General features: G+C 44.4%; 1 protein-coding gene across 3 annotated transcripts in view; it reads right to left on the bottom strand.

Moving 5' to 3' along the window:
* FN1 (fibronectin 1) overlaps nucleotides 1-21,451 on the bottom strand; it is a 54,621-nt gene extending 33,170 nt beyond the window's left edge. For 2 of the 3 annotated variants that reach the window (XM_074593574.1, XM_074593576.1), the window contains exons 1-15: nucleotides 21,162-21,444; nucleotides 20,651-20,779; nucleotides 19,037-19,174; nucleotides 17,067-17,198; nucleotides 16,814-16,951; nucleotides 14,141-14,299; nucleotides 12,545-12,745; nucleotides 11,882-12,061; nucleotides 10,266-10,442; nucleotides 9,216-9,368; nucleotides 7,190-7,318; nucleotides 5,423-5,566; nucleotides 2,871-2,992; nucleotides 1,568-1,745; nucleotides 1,267-1,443 (exon numbers count right to left, since the gene is read on the bottom strand). In XM_074593574.1, coding sequence (XP_074449675.1) covers nucleotides 1,267-1,443; nucleotides 1,568-1,745; nucleotides 2,871-2,992; nucleotides 5,423-5,566; nucleotides 7,190-7,318; nucleotides 9,216-9,368; nucleotides 10,266-10,442; nucleotides 11,882-12,061; nucleotides 12,545-12,745; nucleotides 14,141-14,299; nucleotides 16,814-16,951; nucleotides 17,067-17,198; nucleotides 19,037-19,174; nucleotides 20,651-20,779; nucleotides 21,162-21,321 — 2,317 coding nt within the window. In that variant the 5' untranslated portion in view covers nucleotides 21,322-21,444. Of the gene's footprint in view, nucleotides 1-1,266; nucleotides 1,444-1,567; nucleotides 1,746-2,870; nucleotides 2,993-5,422; nucleotides 5,567-7,189; nucleotides 7,319-9,215; nucleotides 9,369-10,265; nucleotides 10,443-11,881; nucleotides 12,062-12,544; nucleotides 12,746-14,140; nucleotides 14,300-16,813; nucleotides 16,952-17,066; nucleotides 17,199-19,036; nucleotides 19,175-20,650; nucleotides 20,780-21,161 lie in introns of all 3 variants that reach the window. The other variant, XM_074593575.1, reaches the window with a different exon arrangement.
* Nucleotides 21,452-21,726: the final 275 nt, after the last annotated feature.

Here is a 21,726-nt window from a genome sequence, read left to right as displayed (position 1 = left end):
ATAGGTTATGTGGAAAGACTGACTCATGAGTGGAGAAGAATGACATTATGAGGGCTGATGAACAACTCTCCCCGCTGCATTCCCCTAGACGTCCACCTACATGCCAGATGTAGGAAATTCCCCATGAAGCAGCTCCCTACTGGCCAGACTGAAGCCAAGTATCTTAAGGGAAACTGGGAATTGCCTTTCAATTTGCCTGTAAACTTCTGTCTGTAGACAAATGAGCTCAGGAGCTGCTTCACTTCACTCAGCTGTCTGTGCAGACAAGAAAGGTGGCGACAGTGCTGGCAGTCCTAATGTAAGCCACTTCTGCCCATGAGTCCAAACCCGTGACTTCAGCGGAGCAACAGTCCAGGGAGAATTAATAGGTCAGGGGATTACTGTTCTTTTTCTCATGTTGTTGTTCTATTGCACTCATGTCCTAATAGCTATTATAACCTCAAATCCTTGTGAGATATTGCTATAACCATTGTTAAGACAGGAAGTTAGGAAAAAGAAGTTAAGATGAAATTATGTGTGGTGACACAGGCTCTACTGTAGATTTTTGAAAAGTGGATTCAATTCTTAGGTTTGAGTTCAGTGCCTTTGACCAGTTTCCTGGCTTAGCTAAGTTGTCACTTTATCAAAGATGAATAAGATCCGATCCAAACAAAACAACTGACCGAGCAGACTAGAACAGACATCTATCAGATGACAAGTAGCCAAGAGAGGGCATTTGGGAAAGACTTCTCTCTGTGCATTCTGATGGAAGGACAAAGGTATGAAAAAGATATAGCAAAGGAAATTAGCCAGGTGGCAAGTTTGAAAAATAAGTTTGTTTTTTTTCTCATCTGCACTGCTGCTCACTTCAGGATGCTGTGGAAGCTAGTAAATTTACATGATTTCAAAAGGAAAAAAAGACTGGACAAATTCATGGAGCTAAAAAGAATAAATATATCTACCCACAGTTACTACAAATCCACCACCCCTAGCTCAGGGACTTTTCTTCTGCAGGATCCTGGGACAGTATTCTGAGGGGGCATTGCTAAATACCTGCCTTGTTCTCATCCTCTTCCTTAGACATGAACTTACGGCCACTGATGCAAAAAGGACAATGAACTAGGTGATCTTTTAATCTGAACTAGTCCTGCCACTCTCATATCCTAATTGAATCGTACTGAAAGATATCGAGATCCTCACTATTTTCACTAGCTGTACTGATTGTCACAGGAAACAGCAATGTACTATTAGCAATGCTGTGATCTGGTAGATTAAATATTGTCTCACCAAGATACTGTGGTTCATCGCCCTCTTCGCTCAGCTCATACTCAACACGGAATCCAGAAACTGTGTCAGAAGCAGAAACCCAGGAGACAACAAAGCTGTTGGCTGTGATCTCAGTGACTGACTCTGAAGTAGCAACCATGGGAGGAAGAAGAGTTGTCTCTCCTGAAACAGTGTTGCCTACAAGAGAGAAGAAAGAGAGGTTTAGTTAACCATCACTACTTTTGCGTTAACTGGAATGCACAAGACAAAGACTTAGATGAAGGAGATTGGACTTTTCTGGATGCCCCACTGTTCAACTTACTTGTCACTGCTGTGGTGCTGGTTGTGGTAAAATCAAAACGGGTGACTTCTTTGTGGCCATACCGCTGAACACTGATGAGCTGTCCTTCATATATCACACCAGGCTTCAGGCCTGAGATGGTGTAGGAGTTCTGGTAGCCGGGGATGGTGGCTTCTTTCCACTGCCTCCCAGAGTTTTTCTGCAAGAACAATGACACCCAAACAGTGAGAGACTCCCTCACCTGCAAACAGAGGTAACTAGTGACCTAATCTTCTACAGGGTTACCAAGTCAAAGGAGATGAGAAAGGTATGTCAGGAAGCAGAGCTAATGACATTTTGGGTGATTAAGTTTTACTGGGATAAATTGAAAAACAATTTAGCTTTGAACTTTTTCCTTTAAAAGGAGCGTTATTTGGAATACATACACTAAACTCATTCCTTCATCAAAAGTGCATTAAGGCATGAAGGAATGGCTGGAAAATGCATATCTGAAGGCTGTTCACAGTAACACTCTAAGCCATCATCTGAAAACAATATACAGAAAAAGTGCTTCCCTTCTACCCTGCGTTTGAACTCTATGGGAAGCTCTAAAATAATGCTCCATCCTCTGAGGTTTGTACTCCAGTGCTTTAAAGCCCATTTCACTCAGGCCTTGATCCAAGATACACTGAAGTCAGTAAAAAGACTTGAGTGCCTTTAATGGCTTTGGATCAGGGCCTTCATTGTTCTCTTAATAACAGGCACCATCGAGGTACTAATGTTCTTAATCATTAAGTGGTCTTTTGTGAAGCTGTACTCAGGGGAACTGTAACAGAACTCATCTTCGTTGGTTAAAACAAATCATTCCTCAAATATGAAGGAGCCAAGAAGCAGTGGTTAACCCGCTTTGGTTTAGACTTTACAGAAGATATGAGATGACTGTTTATTTAATCCTATGCTAGCTATTTATATCTTCATATCCCAGTTGTCTCTGGATATGCACATGGTACTAAAACAATGTTTCTCAGGATGAGGAAGCTTCTGCAAGGATTTACGTTACTTAAAGTGAAGAAGGATATAAACTTGTCTGTTTACTGTGCTAGTGCTTTGATTAATAAGATACTTCATGAACACACTGACCAGTGAAGCTTGGGCAGGAAAATATCAAGTGTTTATACAGCACTGGTTGTCTTTGATCCTCAGAGTAATGTTGACCTCAACAGGACAAGGACACTGAATGAATTAGCAACTAAAGTTTGCTGAAATTGTATCAGCCACTTCTTTCAGACACAGAAAAAGCCAAATAAAGTATTTTTGATGAACAAATGATGAACGTGGCACTCACCGGCCTCCAGCGCAAAATGTACTTGGTGATGTGAGATCGTTCAGGAGCGTTCCACTGAATGGGGTGGGAGTTTGGCTGATTTGCACTCTCTGTGATGATCACCTGAACAGGCCCACTTGACCCTGAAAAAAAGAATTGTCGTATTTTACATACTGGGGATGCTTTTCTTCTGCCTTTGTTGAGGAGTCATCAAAAAGCAAGAAAGCTGTGTGGCTCAAATACCATTTCTATGGAATTATACCATTTATAGGAAATAAGTTATGTTGTCTTTCTATCTGTAATGCTTCATTGCTCCTTAGAAGACTGATGGCTTAGAACGTATTCTGTGGGGGAGTTAACATGTGCCGTTTGGGTTAATTTCCTGGGAGTTATCAGTTAAACAGAAAATCGGAGTGGTCTAGTACAGAAAAAGTCTGTAAAGCAAAGTTATATTGTTCAAAGAGAGGGAGGTTCTCAGCAACAAACTGCTTTCATCAATTAATATTTTCTGTATGGGAGCAGGGAAACAGAAGAGAAATGTCTGCCCAATCCAGATCTGATCTTGTGGCATGGTGAGGGCAAATTCCTGATATGACATTGAATATACCCTGCAAAGAGATGCTAATCTTTTACTATCTTACTGAATTTCTTCATCAGTTAATTTGCAACCCTGAATTTTCATGACTCTGTGGAGCACTCCACAGGCAGTGAGGCATGTCTTCCACACATACCCACCACCAGAAGGGCTGGTGGAAGTCTTGAGACAAATCAGGCCCATAAACTCATGAAAATACAACTTCAGCAGTGTTGTAATGCTTAAGACCACCAATTGCATTTAGCTAGATCAGGCTCAGGTGTATTTTCTCCACAAAGCCCTCTAATAGGGAAGGGGAAGGGGAAGGTTTTATGACCCTACGGTTCTCCTTTCAGTCCCTCCCAGCCCAGCTGGGGAGGTTTCACTGAACATTCAGCATCACTGTGCTTGTGTTAGTTCTCAGAAAATGCCAGTGAAGAGCAGCTTGGAATCTGCAGGAAAGTGTCTTGGTTTAGCCATTAAATACCTTCACCCTCCACTCCCAATATTTCTAATTATAATGTATTTAGACAACTGTGTAACATATATGCCTGTTCCATATTTAACGGAACTTCCAGGCAAACAAACCTGTGCCCACAGGCAGAAAAATTCAAAGCTCATCTAACCCCAAATCTACATTCAGAAACATTAGATTTGATTTATTTACACATTTTCAGTCACTCTTGTGTCTAAAGAAGCCCAAAGCCCTGGTCTCCAGTCTGGAGGCGTGCATATTTCACATAGCTTAGGGGGATGTTTGTTTAAGCAGTCTGACAGGAGTCAATGAAGCTCAGCAAGGCCCAGTAAAAAGCTCAGGGTCAAAAAAAAGTCCAGAGAAGGCCTGCTTCCTATTCTTGCCCTCCTTAGTTTCCTGCCCCAAAGAAAAGTAGTCCCTACTTCTGTCTGCCAAGAGTCCTATTCCCTTGCGTCTGGCTCACTAGCTGTATGGCCACGGATAGAAATGCAGTTATTTCAGTGACAACACTGCTGGGTATAGGTCAGGTTCAATAGGGTGCTGTCACAAAACCCTTTATACCATGTGCATGAAGCAAGTCACAGAGAAGGGGTACTCACTTCACTTATGTGAAGCACTGAATTGCATTGGACTTCAAATGCGCTAGTCCCCTTCTACAGCAGGGTCACCTGTATTAAAACCCTCTTTCTGAATGGGTCTCACATTCCCTTTCTTACCTTGCAGGGCACTTAGGGGATAAATACATTGCAGCTACTAAGCGGACAGATGCTTCTTAATCTATCTTAAAATAAAAACAGAGAATCAACTCAACATTGAAGCTGCTACCTCCAATCTTTACGCGGTTCCTCCATATTTATGCTCAGAGATGGGTTGGGGAACCAATGACTTGAGCATAGTCTTCTCCTCCCAATAGGGAAGCCACAACACAGCCTTAATATTTCATCTTATTTAAATTAAGACAGTGGTAGTTGCAACATTACACAGGAAAGTAGAGCTGTTCTCCTTATCATGTTCTGTTCAGGGAACTGAAACAGAGCAAGCCAACAAACGGGCATTGCCTGTACCCATAAAGATTTCCTGGAACTGACTGAGCAAAACAAAGTTCAAATATTTAATTTCTTCAGGGCACTGATCAGGAAAAACGCTTCATTCCCTGGCAGATTTTGCTTCTGTAGTGAGTGGAAAATGAAAGGCTACACATATAAGAGTTTTAAGCAACTGAACGTTGCAGGTGTGATATCGCCAAATACCAAGAGGCAATGGAAACCCAAGTTGTTGTGCAAACTGTTGGTCATTCCCTAAACTAACCCTGGCCTCAGGAATAGCTGTTAAAAGCCTGGTCCCCTCTTTATAATCATGACACCTGTTTGCATCTGCCAAGGCAGAGGGTAGGAAACAGTTCTGTTTAAAAAGGAAACCAAAAGGAATAATGTACAGAAATCTGAACAGGTGAGGGGTAGAAAGATTGCTTTCCTCGTGTCTCACTCAGCAGATGAGTTAGTTATCATCTCTTGTGTTTCTTACCAGGATAGGTCTGCAGAGGCTGGCAATGCCATTCTCCAATACCACGACCATAGCAATAGCACTGGTATCTAACACCATGGACATACTTCTCCCATGAATCTCCGATTTGGTAAAAGGTACGGGTTTCTGAATCCTGGCACTGATCTAAAGGCACAAAAGAGACAGTTAACCACTGCATGTTACTGAAACTAGAGTGAAAAACCTACGCCAAACACAGAATAAGTCACAAGAAACTTTTACACAAAGAAATGTAATGCCGATGTTTTTTTGCAAATATAGTTACATAAAGACAAAGTGGCAACAGAAGAACCTTGATTTGAGATTCAATTTGATATAGTACTGCATGTGTGAGGTTAGATACTAGGGAGCTAATTCAGCTGTGATGCATTTTTTAAGATGCTGTTAAGTACAGACCATCCACCTGGCAAGCTTCCCACTGAAGTTAATGGGGTGTTCCTTCAAGAAAGGATTTATTTTGAACTATCTATTGTGGACCCCAATTCTGCTCCAGTCAACTAAGTTTATCTCTCACCCAAAGCTAAACCATGCTGCTTTCAAGGAAATCAATGGCAAAATTTCTACTGTCTTCAGCAGAATTCAGTTGTACTTTACAAGTCCAAAGTGACTCATTAATTTTCAGCACAGTCTTTCCAGATTTGCCATTGTATAAACCAAAGGAGGACAGACCAAATCATGAAATCAGCTTACCTAGTGTGACTACAACACAGTACCAGCGCTTCAGTATACTTTCTAGTCTGACCTATCCCTGTGTTTCTGGGTCAATGAAAATTTTCAGTGAGAACTAGCTTTATGCTTGCTTGGATAGACAGGAGCCTTCTTTAGAGAGAGACAAAATTAAAACAATTGCACCTTTACACATAGCTGAAATCATCCCCTCCCCCACCTTCTTTCAGAGTAGTAATTTTCAGGAGCTTTACAATCCAAGTTCCTCCAGTAAACCTGTGCAGATATTACTGTAAATCAAGCAGAACTTAACCACCAGTACTTTCTAATAGATTTTCTTGGCAATAGTTCGAAGTTCTCTTGGACTTAGTAATTGCAAACCAAACAGACAGGTCTTATCTGCCAATCAAGGTTCACTAGGGAAGGAGGGGGGGGGAGGCAGAAGAGATGAAATCTCATTCCTGCAGAGAACCATGATGGTTTTAGCTAACCTCCAGAGTGCTATTAACACGTATTCTCATCCTGAGCCTTCTCTCTTTGCCAGAACAAAGGGCAGCCAAAAAAAATCTATTTAGTCCAAGGTAAGTTAATATACGCTGGTGCTCCATTCCCAGTTGAATGAGGAGACCTAAAGATTATAGGATAGAGAAAGGACAGAAAACTGATCCTACCACCAGTACCTAGCTGCATATTATCAGCGCTCAGTCTGAGCGCCCTGCCTGCTAGGCTAGCAGTTCAGGTACCAGAATTCAGCCAAATCACCCCAGCCTGGGGCTAATATCCCTATTACCACAACCTGTTACATTTTAAGAGGTATGTTGCCACAATCCATTACTACTGCATCATCATCAACAACTTCTGTGGCACATCTGATAACCCAAGCTTCTCTCCTTAAAACTAGGAATCCCCTTTCACTTACCCTCCAGCAAATCCAGCGTTACTTCTACTTTTGCAGTTGTGCAGTTCAGGGGAGAAAGTGGGCAAAGACTGGGTCCAAATTCACACACCAGTTTGACCATACCGCAACCAGTTCCTACACAGCCACAGTCTGTGTTTAGCTAGCAAGAACAGCTGGTGACTTACCAACAGGATCACATTTCCATCTCCCCCGGCCCTGGCCAAAGCATGTGCAGTTCAGCATGTGCCCCTCATCATGACGCTTGTGGAAGGTCTGGTTCACATCGTAGGTGATACCGTCCACAATGCACTGGTCTGTTTGAGAAAGAGCAGAAACACTTTTGTCAGCAATAGCTCTAAGCATTAACACAAAATCCTTCTGCTTGGCACGTTGTTCCCTCCTCTTGATCAACTTACAGAGACTGACCATGACAAGCTCCATTCATACAAAAGGGAGCCCTCCTGATATCTGTGATCATCACAGATTAGTGCTGCATATCACTGCTCCTGAGTTCATTTATCATCAGTGTGTAAATAAGCAACACTTGCAGAAAAGGGGTCTGTAGGATGCAGTCCAAAGTACTATGCATTACTCAAACTACAGAGCTGCCTGGTTCTTCCTTGTGACATATTCCACATGTGAAAAACAAAAACCTAAAGTAGCACACTAACTCTCTCCCTACCTCCTCTTAGGAAGATCTAGACTGGAATACCTCGGTGAGTACTGTCTGAAATCATTAGAACTATAAAAGGACAAAAGGGCTAATCCAAATTCATAAAGATACCATGAAGAGGTAAAACATCCTCATGATGTTATTCTGCCGTGTATTTCTGCTACACTTTGTAGTAATCTGAAGACAGGAGCAAATCTATTACAAACCCAAGATGCTACTGGTACCTACTAATCTACTATTCCCTCAAAACACAGTAACCAGATCCCATGCATAAGTACAATGGCATCAGTCTATTAAGTCCAATGGCAATGTGTCAATCAGTGATCTGGTCCAGTATTCCTAACGCCAGTCTAATCACAGCAAGGAGCAGAAAGACAAAACAAACAAGAAAACCACCCCAGAAGCATGTTGTTTTTGTTAACTGGGCCCCAAGAGACACAAGTTCAGTTCCGGAGTCAATCACAGACCATCTGTCCTTGGGGAAGTGACTTAGTTAATCCCAGGCCTTCATTCCCCACCATACTTTCCCACACCACAGGCATGGCATCAGGATAAAGCAAGCAGTGTTCAGACCCTCCTATAGGCACCAAGGACCCTCCTCTGGCTGCTATGTTTAAACAGCTCTACTTAGATAACCTTTGCCTTTTGAAAAAGCAAAGTATCTCCAGTCCCCACCAAGAAAGACCACTTTAGCTCCAGAATAAAACAGCCGAAAACTAGCTGCGTGAATGGAAAAAGGAGTTTCACAGACCAGAACTTTTAGCAGTGCATTTCTCACTGTTCTGAAGTAAACGCATTAAAAAAAAAAAACTATCCCAAAGCCCTTAAGTGAGCCTTTCCCTATAAATTATGTCTCATTTCAGCACTGGTGTTAAGAGTCCTTTCTTGGCTGCTTGACAGCAACCCCCCTGCCTTTTCCAGACATGAAGCCAATGCTGTGAGCTAGCTGTAGAATGATCAAATGTCTGTGCTTTTAAGTCTTCTTTTTTTGGTATTGCTTAAGCACTTCTCCACTTGGACCACTCATATAAATAAGTAAATAAATAAGAGTAATTTCAGTGCTGTCCTGCCAACTTCTCATATAGATTAGCAAGCAAAGGGCTAAACCAGCACAGAGGAATTGAAAATTTCACTGCAGGACAATAAAACAAGACAGCTCTGCAATCAAACTTCAGACTAGTCTGGAATTTTGTCTGTTCCCAAGCAGGGGAGAGGTGCCTCTGCTGAGCTCACTGTAAAGTCACAGCGCTCTGATCCTAAACATAGACAAAAGGAGGTAGGGATACCTCCTGATAAAGCTTATCAAGTTTTCCTCCTGCTAGCTAGCCTGCAAAGGCTGAAATAGTACTTTTCCAGCATGTAAACAACACAGGAACTCCAGGTAGTCCCTCTGATTCCCTTTCTACTCCAAAGAAAAGCTTGATAATACACAGTTCTCTAGCCTGGGTTCCAACTCACAATGACAGAAAAGATAACCAATTTCTCCCACCTCCCAAACACTTAGACTAAAGTGGTGACATCAACATGACAAGCAGTACCTCTGAGCTGGGAATATGCAATGCAAGTCCACTCTCCGCGGCCATTTCCTACACAAGTACATCTCATCATGTGGCCCATGTCATGTTGTTTATCCCACTGGTCCCCAACACGATACATGACACCATCGTTAGTTGTGCAGATTTCTTCATGGGCTGGTTGGGAAGAAAGTTAGAGGTTTAGAGCATTTGCAAAGCCCCTTCATACTGTGTAGTGAGCTTTCTGACTCTGCAGCTTTAGGCACTCACTCAATTTCAAATAGTATTTTTGCTGGGTCATGGCATTCTCTAAGTGCAGATCCCTTGTAGGACTTCATTAATTTTAACTTTCTTTTGAAAGCTACTAGAAATAGCTTCTGTACAACATCCAAGGGGTGCTGTGTGAGAGAGTCAATTCTTGTTACATACATGCCTTTATATGAACATAGCCATTTGAAGATCCGCATGTTCCACAAGCTGTTTAAGGATTCAAGATGCTGCATTGCCATTAGTTACAAAAGGCTTTTCAGTTAGGAATTGGTAGTCACATTCCCTCCCACATTTCCCCTCCTAACTTCATGGAGATGCGCACGGGTTGTAAGAATGGATCACGATATTGATTTTAACATTACTGCCACTTCCAGGGTAACACACTGATATTCCAAGGGCAGACTTATTCCTAACCGCAGATGGGGCAAGAGGAAGCGATGAGCCATGAGGGAGAAGCTTTGGCAGATGGAAGATAAAAACCTCACTCGCTATAAAGCGCTGCTGTCCAATGCTCTCTAATGGATCTACACAGTTTGCACCAGCTGAGAAGCATGCCTACCACTGGCTTGTAGCGAAGGAGTAATGAAAATTGCGTTCTCCTGGCAATGCCCAAGTCTCTGCTAGAGGTGATCAGTAGGGAAAATGGACAAAACAAAACTTCAGAAATGCCTTAAAGTGTCTTGGACTTGGACACGGCTCACTGGAAGTCATCAATAACTGACCAATGACTGACAGCTCTTTACTTTTCAGCTCAAAGAACCACTTACAGGTATTCCATAATCCCTTTATGGTTCTCAGCCTTACCAGCCATAGGGCAGAAACCAAATTTCTGGTCAGCGTCATAGTTCTCAGTGGTTCCACACCACTTCATGTTGTCTCTCCGTCCCTCAGAAGTACAGTCAGTGTAGTTGCGGTTGTTATACAGGAAGGGGAAGTGGCACAGAGCACCATTGGAATTGCCACCACGTGTCTGGACCAAAACTGTACAAAAAGAGAAAACAGATGCAAATGAAGCCTGCACTCTCCCTCAGCATGCACGGAAGAGCTTGAAAAACAAACCACTAGCACTATTTTTTCCCACGTGTATATTATCCACAAGCCTCTTTTCTTGGCTTTAATTAATTCAGATCTGGAAACACAAGTCTTGCACAAGGTCAATTCAGTTCAAACATTGCTTTGGAAGGAGTTCCAGAGCCAGCCATGGGAATTCCTGAGCAATAGGGAAAACCAAAGCCTACTGTGTTTGGGAAGTGGCTTTGCAGACCCTTTGTGCCAAATCAAATAAACCCACTCAGCACACCTGTATTGTCTCACTGAGGCTATTACCCAATTGTCCCTTTTGGCTTAAAGTAAAGCCTTAGTCCTCAGAAAAGGGTCACAATTCAGGTACAACAGGACAAGTCAAACCCCCCCTGCAGGTTGGAAGCTTCATGTTTTGCAAGCAGCAGTGGAAAGAGGGCTGTAATCTACCTGAACTACTCACCTCTTGAGCAACTGTGCTTTACAAATAATGGAGAACACGGAGGCATTTATTGAAGTTTTTCTATATTGGTATTTCTCATTCCCCACAGTATATCACAAGAAGCCTCAATAAAACAAGAATGTGTGTGGACAAGGACAGTGGATATTTTTGTTTCGTGTTGTTTGGGGTTTATTTTAAAAAGAAAGGATATTATATGTGCTGGAGAGAAAATCTGAAAAAAAATAACTGAAGTAGAATAGAGTAAAAAAAAAAATAAGTCTATGCAGAGTAAGAAGTATTTTCATGTGGGAACGTGAAAAATTCTCTCCAAGGTCAGGTCTCAGAGAAGCTGCCTGGATGCTGTTCCATGGATGTCTGATGGGCTTTCCAGGAAATGCAACCACACAGGTAGATTTGTGCTATGAAGAGAACACTGACCATCCACGGACAAGAGGGAATGCTGACACATTAGTCATACAACAGCTCTTGATCAGTCATCACAAACCACATTAAGATTACTGCTATATATGGCAACCTGGCCAGATAGTCAGGACGGGGGGAATGACAGAGGACTGCACAAACTGTACTCCATGGATATCTTTCTCTTCACAGCCTAATATGGGCATTGCTCTAGCAATTCAGCCAAGCAAAGGCAAAGTCTAAGTACCCTTTGGGCCAAAGCTCTGTCCGGACAAGGTACTCCTGTTGAAAGGTCAAGCTCACAGGAGAGAGAACAGGATTCAAAAGTTACACCTGTATCACCCTGAGCACGCTCCAAAGATGCCAAGATCACAAAAATGCCCTGACTCCAGGCAGCCCTCCATTCACAAGACTGCCTTGCTGTTGAGGCATGCCTAGACTACCGGAATTGTTCAGGAAGCCTGTCCCTATATTCTCTGCTCCTTCCTCCATCTGCGCATGAGGGTCACATGCATGTGAAGATCCTCCGAGAACTTACCATTCTGCTCAGTACAGAAGGAGTATCTCCTGTCCTGTTCAAAGTTGGAAGTGGTGCTGCACCAGAGGTGCCCATCTGTGCGGCCTTCAGTGGTACAGGAATAGAAAGTCCTTCCGTCGTAGGTGAAAGGCAGAACACAAGCTTCTCCATCAGAATTGCCACCATATGTTTGGGTCACAGCTTTAAAGCAAGCAAACCACAGCATTAGACTCTAAAGCAATCCCCAAATCTTAGGGTTCTAATACAGCAATAGAGCCTCTGGGCCAAGTCACTGGCTGATGTGAACCCACACTGACTGCCATGGACCTGGGCCAATACACACCAACAGAGAACTTAGCCCCACAGCTGTGTCATTCTTTTACATTCTTTTCCAAACATATATTATTGCAGCTTGGCTTGAATAAAGTTATTAATGCCGCTCCCCAAGGGCTCTGCTTTCCCTCAGCAGGTTATATATAACTCAATGGGAAACGTTCCTGCCCTACAGAACCAGGCTTCAAATAACCAAAACAACTATTTCTTCACCCCTTACACCTTTCTCCAATACATTTTCTTCAGAAGATGTTTCTCATACACACACAAAGGATTCTAGTTTGAAATTAAACAACAGGGCAGTCCCAAAGATCTCACTGGACTGACCAGGCACCAAACACAAGCTCATACCTATTTCCTGGCAGCTCACTCCATTGCCCAGGCAAGTACAAAGCATTTGCTGGCTGCCCTGTGTCTTGAGCCACTGCATGCCCACAGAGTACACCACTCCGTTATCAGTTATGCACTGGCCATACGGCTGAGGCTGGGGCTGTTGCGGCTGGGGCTGGTACAATGCAGTCTGTACATTCGTGAAGCTAGGAGAGCCAGATCCTGCAGCAGAACATGGGAGAGAAGTGAGATGTTACATGCAAAGTTAAAGAACAGAATGCTTCAATTAAATGCTGGGATAATAAAACCTTAGGCACCCCATCAGATCAAAGGTACAACTCTCTTCTCTTCCCTAGAGATATGTTAATTATTCCACTTAGCAAACCTCAAAATTAAAATAACAACTCCCAGTTCTGCTAACGGTAGCCTCTCGTTTCTACCACTAGAAAGGCATTAGAAAGGATTAAGAGCATCAACTGCTTTCCACAGGAATTGTTTAAAAACATTTTTTTTTTGTAAAACATCTTTTTAGTTGAAGAAAGTGTAGAATAGAAAAATCAACATAGTGAAAAGACAATTAAAAAATACCAAGGAAGTAGGGGGATAATGCAAAAAGGATTCATTTTTAATTTTTCATTGAAAAAGAAAAATCACAAATAGATTCATTTATCACAGAATTTTTAAACTTTGAATCAAAGGGTTTGGTCCATTATAATTTGGAATAATACTGAAAGACAAAGAGGCTTGTTGTGTACATTATGGAAACATTTGCTAAGGATTCCCACAGGAATCTCCATAAATTCAGCTCTGACAAAACAGGGGAAATACTAATGGAAACAAAACACTGGCACCCTTGAAGGTTTGTGTATTTTGAAGTTTAGACCTTCTGAGAGTTTGAAGTTAGCCTGCTAGTACTGAACAGTTAAAGGTCATTTACCAAGAAAAATTTAGTGTAGGTATGGCAGGAAAACAGGGAAGTTTTACATTGCATTCGCCAGAAGGAAACCTAGATCCTTGAAACTGCAAAAAAGAATTTAGAAGCTGAAGACTTGAAAACAAACCTTGGGCAAAAAACATATGCTACCCATAAACTAAGTAATATTTCATACCAAAATTACAAACTATGTACATGTATTAAATAGCATTGTATACATTCCTTGGCATTTCTGTTTTTTAAAGCTCAACCATTAGTAGGTGTATTTATCTTGTCAAAGAAACCAGATGGTCTCAGTGGAGTTTAAATTAAGGACATTTCAACAAAGTTACCCTGAGGCGAATACATAAAGTTCAAATACTAACTTGAAGTGCCATGCTTCCAAAACAAAGCTAGTTCCTGTGGATGCATGGGTCTACCTGTGATTTACTGCACTGTGATTGTGCAGGCAATCACATCTGTATCTGCAAGCCTCACTTCTGCACAGAAACAAGATATAAATTAATCTTATTTACAAACGCACAAACGTTTGAACTCTGACCCTCTTTGTTGATGATCCTTCCCTGACAAGATGCCTAGATGCCTAAATTGGGATGGCACAGTTCGGCACTAAATCCTAACCATTCAAAATGTGCCATTTCTTGTCCCTTCCCCTACCTGACACACTACAATGCCCCACTTACCAGTGCTAGTCGTATGCAGGGATGTGTGTCTTTCGCATTTCCATTCACCTCTGCCGTTACCAGTACAGACGCACTGAAGCAAGTTTCCACGGTTATCCTTCTTGCTCCAGGTGTCTCCAATTCTGTAGGAAGTCTTGGTGTCATGGTCATTGCACCTATCTGTATAAGGAACAAGACTGTTAGCTGTTTCTGCTTTGGATGGCTTCACCGTACAATTTATAGTACTGAACCACCAACACAATCAAACAAACTGATAGCTTAAAGCCTTTATTGACAGCCCTCTTCATTTTCTGCAGCCCAGTATTACAAGTCCTATATGCACTAAAGCCTGCGCTAAACCTCACAGGCTGAGAGATTCTGAAAATCCTGATACTTTATTCTAAGGGAAAATTCCCATTTATTTCCAGAACTGCAATTTCACTTTGTAGCCACTGTCAAAACTAGCATCATAACTTTCCCAGTGTGAACATGGTAAGCTATGTTCAAAATCAACGTGAAAAAGCACATTCTGGATTGAAAACCTTCCTGCTAGTTACTTTTACAGCGATTCTAAGACCATTCTGTCTAGCACACACCTTAAAGTTGTTTTAATGTCTGGTTTTTGGGTTGGTTTTTTTTTTTGAAGCAGAAGTCTTTGTAGCTTGGGTCATTTCATACTATACGCAGGGCACAGTTCAAGTTTGGGGGTCTACTTCAGCTGGAAGAAACTAAAATCTGTTTGAGGGCAATATGTTAAATTCCGTTTCTTCCAAAAGAAGTGTCCATGAAGCTCCAGTAAAGTTAATATAAGTTGCTCATGTCATACCAAGGATATTAGACTTTCTAAATCTCCCTGTTGTCTTTAATAACCCACAGCCCCTGATGAATTGAGTAAATCGGTTCAAAGGACAGCATAACAAACTACTTTTGTCTGGGTGCCAGATCCACATGGATTAACTAGTTCTTCTTCCATTACAACATTCTACCTTCTCATGCAAGGGCAACTTGAGAGCTCAGATATAATCATGGATCAATGAACATGGATTTATGAAGAAATGTGGAAGGACATATGCCAGATTGCCACTGAGAGAGCACAGGGGATAGAATATGAATGTGGAAAACACATTACTAATTCATAGTATTTAAAATGACCAAAAACTGAGTATTTACCAGAAGAGTGGTAAATTGGTGAAGTATTCATAATGTAATTTGGCAAATGTGAAAAAAACCCACTGTCTTATGGACACTCAGATTCTCAAGTTAGACAATGAAAAGCTGAAGTGCTCCCCAAGAAATCAGCTGTGATTCTGGAAAACACTGGCCATAAAAGACACAAAACAGCTGCACATACTGAAGCATAATGTCACTTTGTGGGCTACAGCTATCATTTTACATACATAAATTTGAATTTCTCTGTTTGATTACATTTGAAAAACAAAATGAAAAATGAACAGGTCATTTTATTGCAATTTCCCCTATGATACAACAATGCAGACCCCAGTTATGGGAGGAAAGATACTGCCAAATCATTTTTACTAGTAATAACTACTCCTCCAAAATTCACAAACAACACATTCTGTTTTATTCATTCCTATTTGACAGTTAATGATTTTTCCCCATATGTTTTTACAGACTTCATATTGTCAAGGCTGGTTTGATTTTTACAGCCTATTTCTTGACCAAGTCTCTCCAGATCTTCAGGTTTAATCACAACCCTCCTTAGTGTTTCAGTTCTCTACCGGTCTGCACTTTATATCAGCAGAAAGCCATTATCTGTGCGCCCCAAGGCAACTGATTATGAGGCAATTTAAAGGCTACAAAAGAGTTTCTCAAACCTTGCATAACAAAGGTGTAAAGTACAAAGTTAAATTTTCTTGAGGCAACTGGTGTAAACTGTGATAACTCCACAACGGAGCTTGCTCCTAACAAAATCGGAGCAGAAGGTAGACAAACAAGATTTTGGATTTTTAAAAGCCTTGTTTGCTTTGCAAATACAAATAAAATGGAATATTTACAGTAATCTCCTTCAATGATTAAAAAGCTAAACCAGTCACCTGCGCTGGTGATGCATGTTTACACTGAAGGCAAAATGGTGGGAAAAACTAAGCAAGATGCAAAAGCAGACAAAATAAACCCCGTTTTAGCTAACATATATATTAAACAGTAATAAAGAGAAAAAAATAAGAAGACATTTTAATCTGACAGATCCTGCTGTTGGAGCAGGTAACTATTTCGCTTTAAAAGCGCCTAATTCTCCCTCAGGAGGCTACTTAAAAAAACAGAAACAGAGATATTAGGCCAAACTCTCTGCCACCTTGCAGACCAGGCAATTCCCCCGACTTCCTGGGAGACACGCGACTGTGACTCAGCTGGCCTGCGGATTTCTTAAAACTTTTCCCTCTAAATCAGGTTAAAACGCCAAATAATCCAGCTACTCTGTCACCAGCATAGATCACCAACTCCCCCGCGTGTCCCCAGATCGCAAATGGCAACCGGGATGAGCAAACGCTTCCCTCTCACCTCAGCGGGGTCTGTGTCCCACCCCTCCTCAGGAGACAGCCATCCCTCTAAAACTACCATCAGTTGCAATGGGGCAGAAAAAGGAACATCTTTTCTTTTTGATGCAGGACAGATGTGAAAAATAAGTAAGATAAATAAAATGGATCAGGCGGTGGATGCCAGGCCAGCACTTACTTCTGGAGGTGCAGGTGATGCGGCCGCTGCCCTCCCCCAGGCAGGTGCAGTCCACCATCATCCAGCCCTGGTAGGGCTTCTCCCAGGTCTCGCCAACCACGTAGGATGTCCCGGCCGTGTTGTCGTAGCATCGCTCAGCTGCAAGAGGGAAAGGGCATAAGAGTCCACCCAGGGCTATCCCAGATGGGGACGCCTGAGAGAAGAAAAGGAGGAAGAGGCCATACACCTTGACCAAGCTAAGAGTGCTACCTACCCACGGGCTTGCAGGTCCACTCGCCCTTCCCGTTGCCCAGGCACACGCACTCCAGCATGTAGCCACCGGTCTCGTGGGGACGGCGCCAGGTATCGCCAATCTTGTAGGACTGGCCCCCCTCATGGCAGCGATCTGCAGTGAGAGAAAGGGGAGCTGAGGTGAGGAGCCACACCAGGGACAGCATCGTGGGGACAAGGTAAGGGCCACCTGGCCAGGGGCAAAGGGAGTCAGCTGGGGGCAAGGTGGGGAGCCCTGAGGAGTGGGGGAGAAGACGGCCACCTCCTTCTCCAACCTCCAAAATGGCACCTGCCATTTTCTGAAGCTCCCAGGCCCTGTCCTCTTTCCTCTCCACAAACCCCCTCCAGGTTTCAAACCACAGCTGAGATCCAGCTGGTGAAAGGGGAACACAAGGGTCCGAGGACTTGCTCTTTCTCCCTCAGACTCCGCTCACAGCCTGAGGGCTGGTGAAAGACGGTTTGCCTCCATCTTGTTCTGAGGTGGTGCCACTGGGCCTCTCTGTGGCTGTCCCTCTACAGCATGAGGGACATGGTGGCAAGGCCAGCACGTGGAGAATAAGGAGGTGCTTGGTGTGACACCACAGTGGGACACTGGTTCTCTTGGGTTTGGAAACCCTGCCCTGGAGAGGCAGATCCCCAGCCCGCTGATGCCCCACAGTGCTGAGGCAGCCTGGACCCACCGCTTGGCCCAGGCTCAGGGAGGGAAACATGGTGAAGGGCAGCTTGCAAACACAGGGTCTTCTTCCAAGAAAGAAAGGAGAAACACATCCGGTTCATTTATTAAGGAGCCACTAAAATGTTTTGTTGGCTCATTTATGAAAGCAGGGAATCTAAGAGTTATGAAGATTGAGCCAAAGCCAGTTGCAGTCAGTGAGACTCTCCAGCAAGCTCTAAACCAGGCTGATGATGAGGAAATGAGACTGCTCTTATGTCTGCAGTTTCCTTACTGACTCCTTTTCTTACAACACTTATCCCTGCCCAATAAAATGCCGTTGAATTCAGAAGGGCTTCAGGTCTAGTTGTTAGATTCAATACTTTTTGGGTTTTTTTCCATGCTCTAATGATGGCTGGCTTCCGAGTCCTCTGTGGCAATGCTACTAGCATCAGCATGTGTGTCTTAAATAAGAAACTGGATACTTTTAAGAACAAGACTTTTCTCAAAAGGTGCCTCAGGGACTTTGAAATCTCAGTCTAAAAGTCCTGACACAGTGATCTTCATCTGTGCTCACAGAAAGTCTAATTATGAACCAAAGGGAAATTGTGAACAATTCAGTGACTCAATAAGGAAAGGATTTCCAGACAGAGACAGAGAAAGCTCTCCCTTCTCTCTGAAAGGGAGAGCTGGGGAGAGAGGATCAAGGGAAGAGAGGGAGGAACAAGAGGAAAATATGGGTCAGACTGGTGAAAAAGGAGTTGCAGAAACACATTGAGCTGGTGTCTAGATACCAAATCCCAGCTCCTTCAGGGACAAGTGTTGGCATGAAATTTTTGGAGGACAGGGGGACTGGCTCTCAGGTGGTATTTATTTATTATTATTTATTCAGAGTAGTTCTGTTAATGCTGATGATGTTATTCTGACTCACCAGCTGCACAGCAGACCCTTACTCTTTTTTTCCAGTAAAAATGCCCTACTTTCATAAAACTCACCTGTGAAGGTGTAACACACTCTTGTATATTGTAAGTGTACTAACCTGTATGGCTGGACGCTAACAGTAGTTTTTGGCGTATGATTTTACACATAGCACTTTACCTCTTAAATAAAAGAGGAATCTGGTTGTGCAAATGTATGTACATGGGACAAAGACTTTAAATTCCAAGATTTTAGCAGACTTTGGATTAAACCACCCCCCAAATTCTAGCTAATGGGCATTGGGAATATTGTGTAAATTGCTCTGGAAAATATGACGCTAAGGAACAATAGCTGTAGTAACAGGCTCTTGGTTGGTTACATACTGGCAATGGTGCAGCTGATTCTCCCACGTCCGGCTCCAATGCAAGTACAGTCCCAGATCATGGAGTCCTTGGGGCGCTCGTACGTCTCTCCTACTCGGTAAGTGGATCCAGTGTATTTGTCAAAGCAAGTCTCTTCAGCTATGAGGGGAGGAAAAAAAAAAAAAAAAAAAAATCAACTTCATGTAACCGTGCCAGTAACATGTACAGTCAACAGAAACACACATTCCTCGCCTCCTCACACAGATGCTCTTTTTTCCTGGGGAAAAATGCTATCAGTCTCCTCTTCCTTCTTGGGATGGAACAGCAGAGAGGAAGCCATGTGAAATTTGCCCCCCTCAAGGTCCCCATGATGCTGAATAACCTCGGCTTCCCTCCCCCAGTAAGCCAGAAGTTGAGCATGGCACATGGACATCCATGCCCTGAAAGGATCAATCCCATCTGCCTGAAGGGCAACAGTACAGAAGACAGGAGGGAGCAAACACCCCCTAGAAACTGTGTGCTTTGTCATGCTAATCCTCCTTGTTCTGATCTGGCAAAAAAAAAATTTTAAAAAATTGAGTATATTAATTCCAAATTGTACAGCAGTCCCATCAAAGTCAACAGCCCTACTTGTGAATTGTTCACACTCGTGCATGAGTGATTACAGAATGGTTATGTCAGTGCTGCCACCAGACTTGAGATCTGCAACAGAACAACCTTCTTCACTACTGGACAGATAAAGTTAACTGTGCCATAAGGGAAACTTGCTGTTGGACTTTGAAGCTTGGGAATTCCTGCAGGGGAAGGAAAGCTAGATTAAACCCCCTTTTATGGGGGAGTAAGAGAACTGAGTACGTCTTTAAAATACTGTAGCTGTGAGGCAGGCAGCACACAAGCCTTACAAAACAGATTGCTGGGACGCTCCCATCTGTCTTACATGAACACTGTCAGCCAGGAACCAGTTTTTCTCTCTTATATCTCCAGGGCAACATAAAGGAGTTATGGCAAACCAGTGGCTTCAGACCAATAAATACAGATAGATCGCATCTGATTACCTAAACCACATTGTATCCCAGAAGGAGGCATCTTCCAGCAGACTTTGCATTTGAAGTTCTTTGTTACCTAAACTTTTTCTGCAGAAGACTAAACAATCTCATTTTACACTCAATTATAGAAAGCTCACAGCATGGCTGGGGGGCTGTGGAAAGTTGTAAGTTGAAATATTTTTAAACATGCTGACGACACTGCACAGCTATGAAAAGTTGGGGTGAAGCAATCAAACAGCACAGAGCCAGAGCTGCAAAGTGAGTCCAGATTTGAACTTCCCCCATGCGAGTCCAGGAGTCAGTTCAGTTCATTATAAAGAAGAGGTTGGCTCCAAAATTAATGTTTAGATCCAATCCTCCAGAGAGATGAGTGATGTTTGGCTCAGGGTTCTGGTGGCAGGCCCATCGCTAATGAAAAGCATTTCTTAAAATCCCAAGCCACATCTTCAATGTAATTGAGTGTAGATCCGTTACTGACCCTAAGTACCAAACTTCAGCTGAAGTTATAACTCAGTACAAGGCATAGCTTACTCGGCACCAAAAGCCATTCTGGGGTCTTGATGCAGAGAAAGAGAGATCACCAACTTACGTTCAGGCTTGCTTTCGCAGTTAAACCCTCTGCTTCCACCATAGCAGGTACAGACCAACGTGTTTCCCAGGTAAATGCGCTCCCACTGCTGGTTTATCTGATAGTATCTTCCATTGTCAAAGCAGCTCTCTGGGGGGGCGGGGGGGAAGAGGAGGAGGAAGGAAGCAGCGGGGAAAGAGAAAGAAAAGTTTGGAGTTAGCGAGGGCAGGGGCACGGCACGGGCAAACCCCGCCTGCAGCGGGCACCGGCTGCTCTGCCCCGGCCTCGCTCATGTGCGGGCCCTGCCGAGCCCGAGGGCCAGCAAAGGGCTGAGCTGCGCGGCCTGAGGGAAGCAAAAAAGCCACGCGGGGGGGGTATCACTCGGCGGGATGGGGGGCTCCCGCTGCCGCCGCGTCCCGGGGGATCGGGGCAACGCTCGCGACCCGTCCGCGCTGCGGAGGGGCCGGGCCGAGCCCCCGGCCGTGCCGTGCCCTGCCCTGCCCGCGGGACCCCATCCCGGCGCGGTACTCACGCTTGCCCTGCGCGGGGGTGCCCTGAGGTACCGAGGTGGTCTGCGCCTGCCGCCGGCTCTTGCCGCCGCCTCCACGGCGCTGCCCGCCGCCACCCCCCGCCGCTGCAGCCCCCAGGCAGAGGGCGAGCAGCGCCAGCCGCCACACGGTGCGGCCCGGCATCCTGGCACGGCACGGCACGGCACGGCACGGCACGGCACGGCACGGCACGGCACGGCACGGCACGGCACGGCACGGCACGGCACGGCACGGCACGGCACGGACAGCGGCGCCGCTCGCAGGCAGCCCGACAGACGGGACAGCGGCGCCGCCCGGGACATATATAGGACGGGCGGCGCGGGGAGGGGGCGGCCGCCGCCGCCCCGGCGCCCATTGGCCTCGGTGCAGGCGGGGGCCGGGCGGGGGCTGCCGCCGCCCCGCCGAGAGTAGCCTGCCCGGCCCTACCCGGCCCGGTCGCCACAAAGGGCTGAGCCCCGGGTGGGGTGGGGGCTGCGAGCGATGGGGAGCTCGGCCGGGGCGAGAGGCCCGTCCCCGCAAGGAGAGCGGGCTGCAAGGCGGCCGTGCCAT

This window comes from Larus michahellis, chromosome 7, assembly GCF_964199755.1.
Source record: "Larus michahellis chromosome 7, bLarMic1.1, whole genome shotgun sequence".
NCBI lineage: Eukaryota > Metazoa > Chordata > Aves > Charadriiformes > Laridae > Larus > Larus michahellis.
Note: the sequence above shows the minus strand (reverse complement) of the source record. Positions and strands in the feature narration are given on the sequence as shown.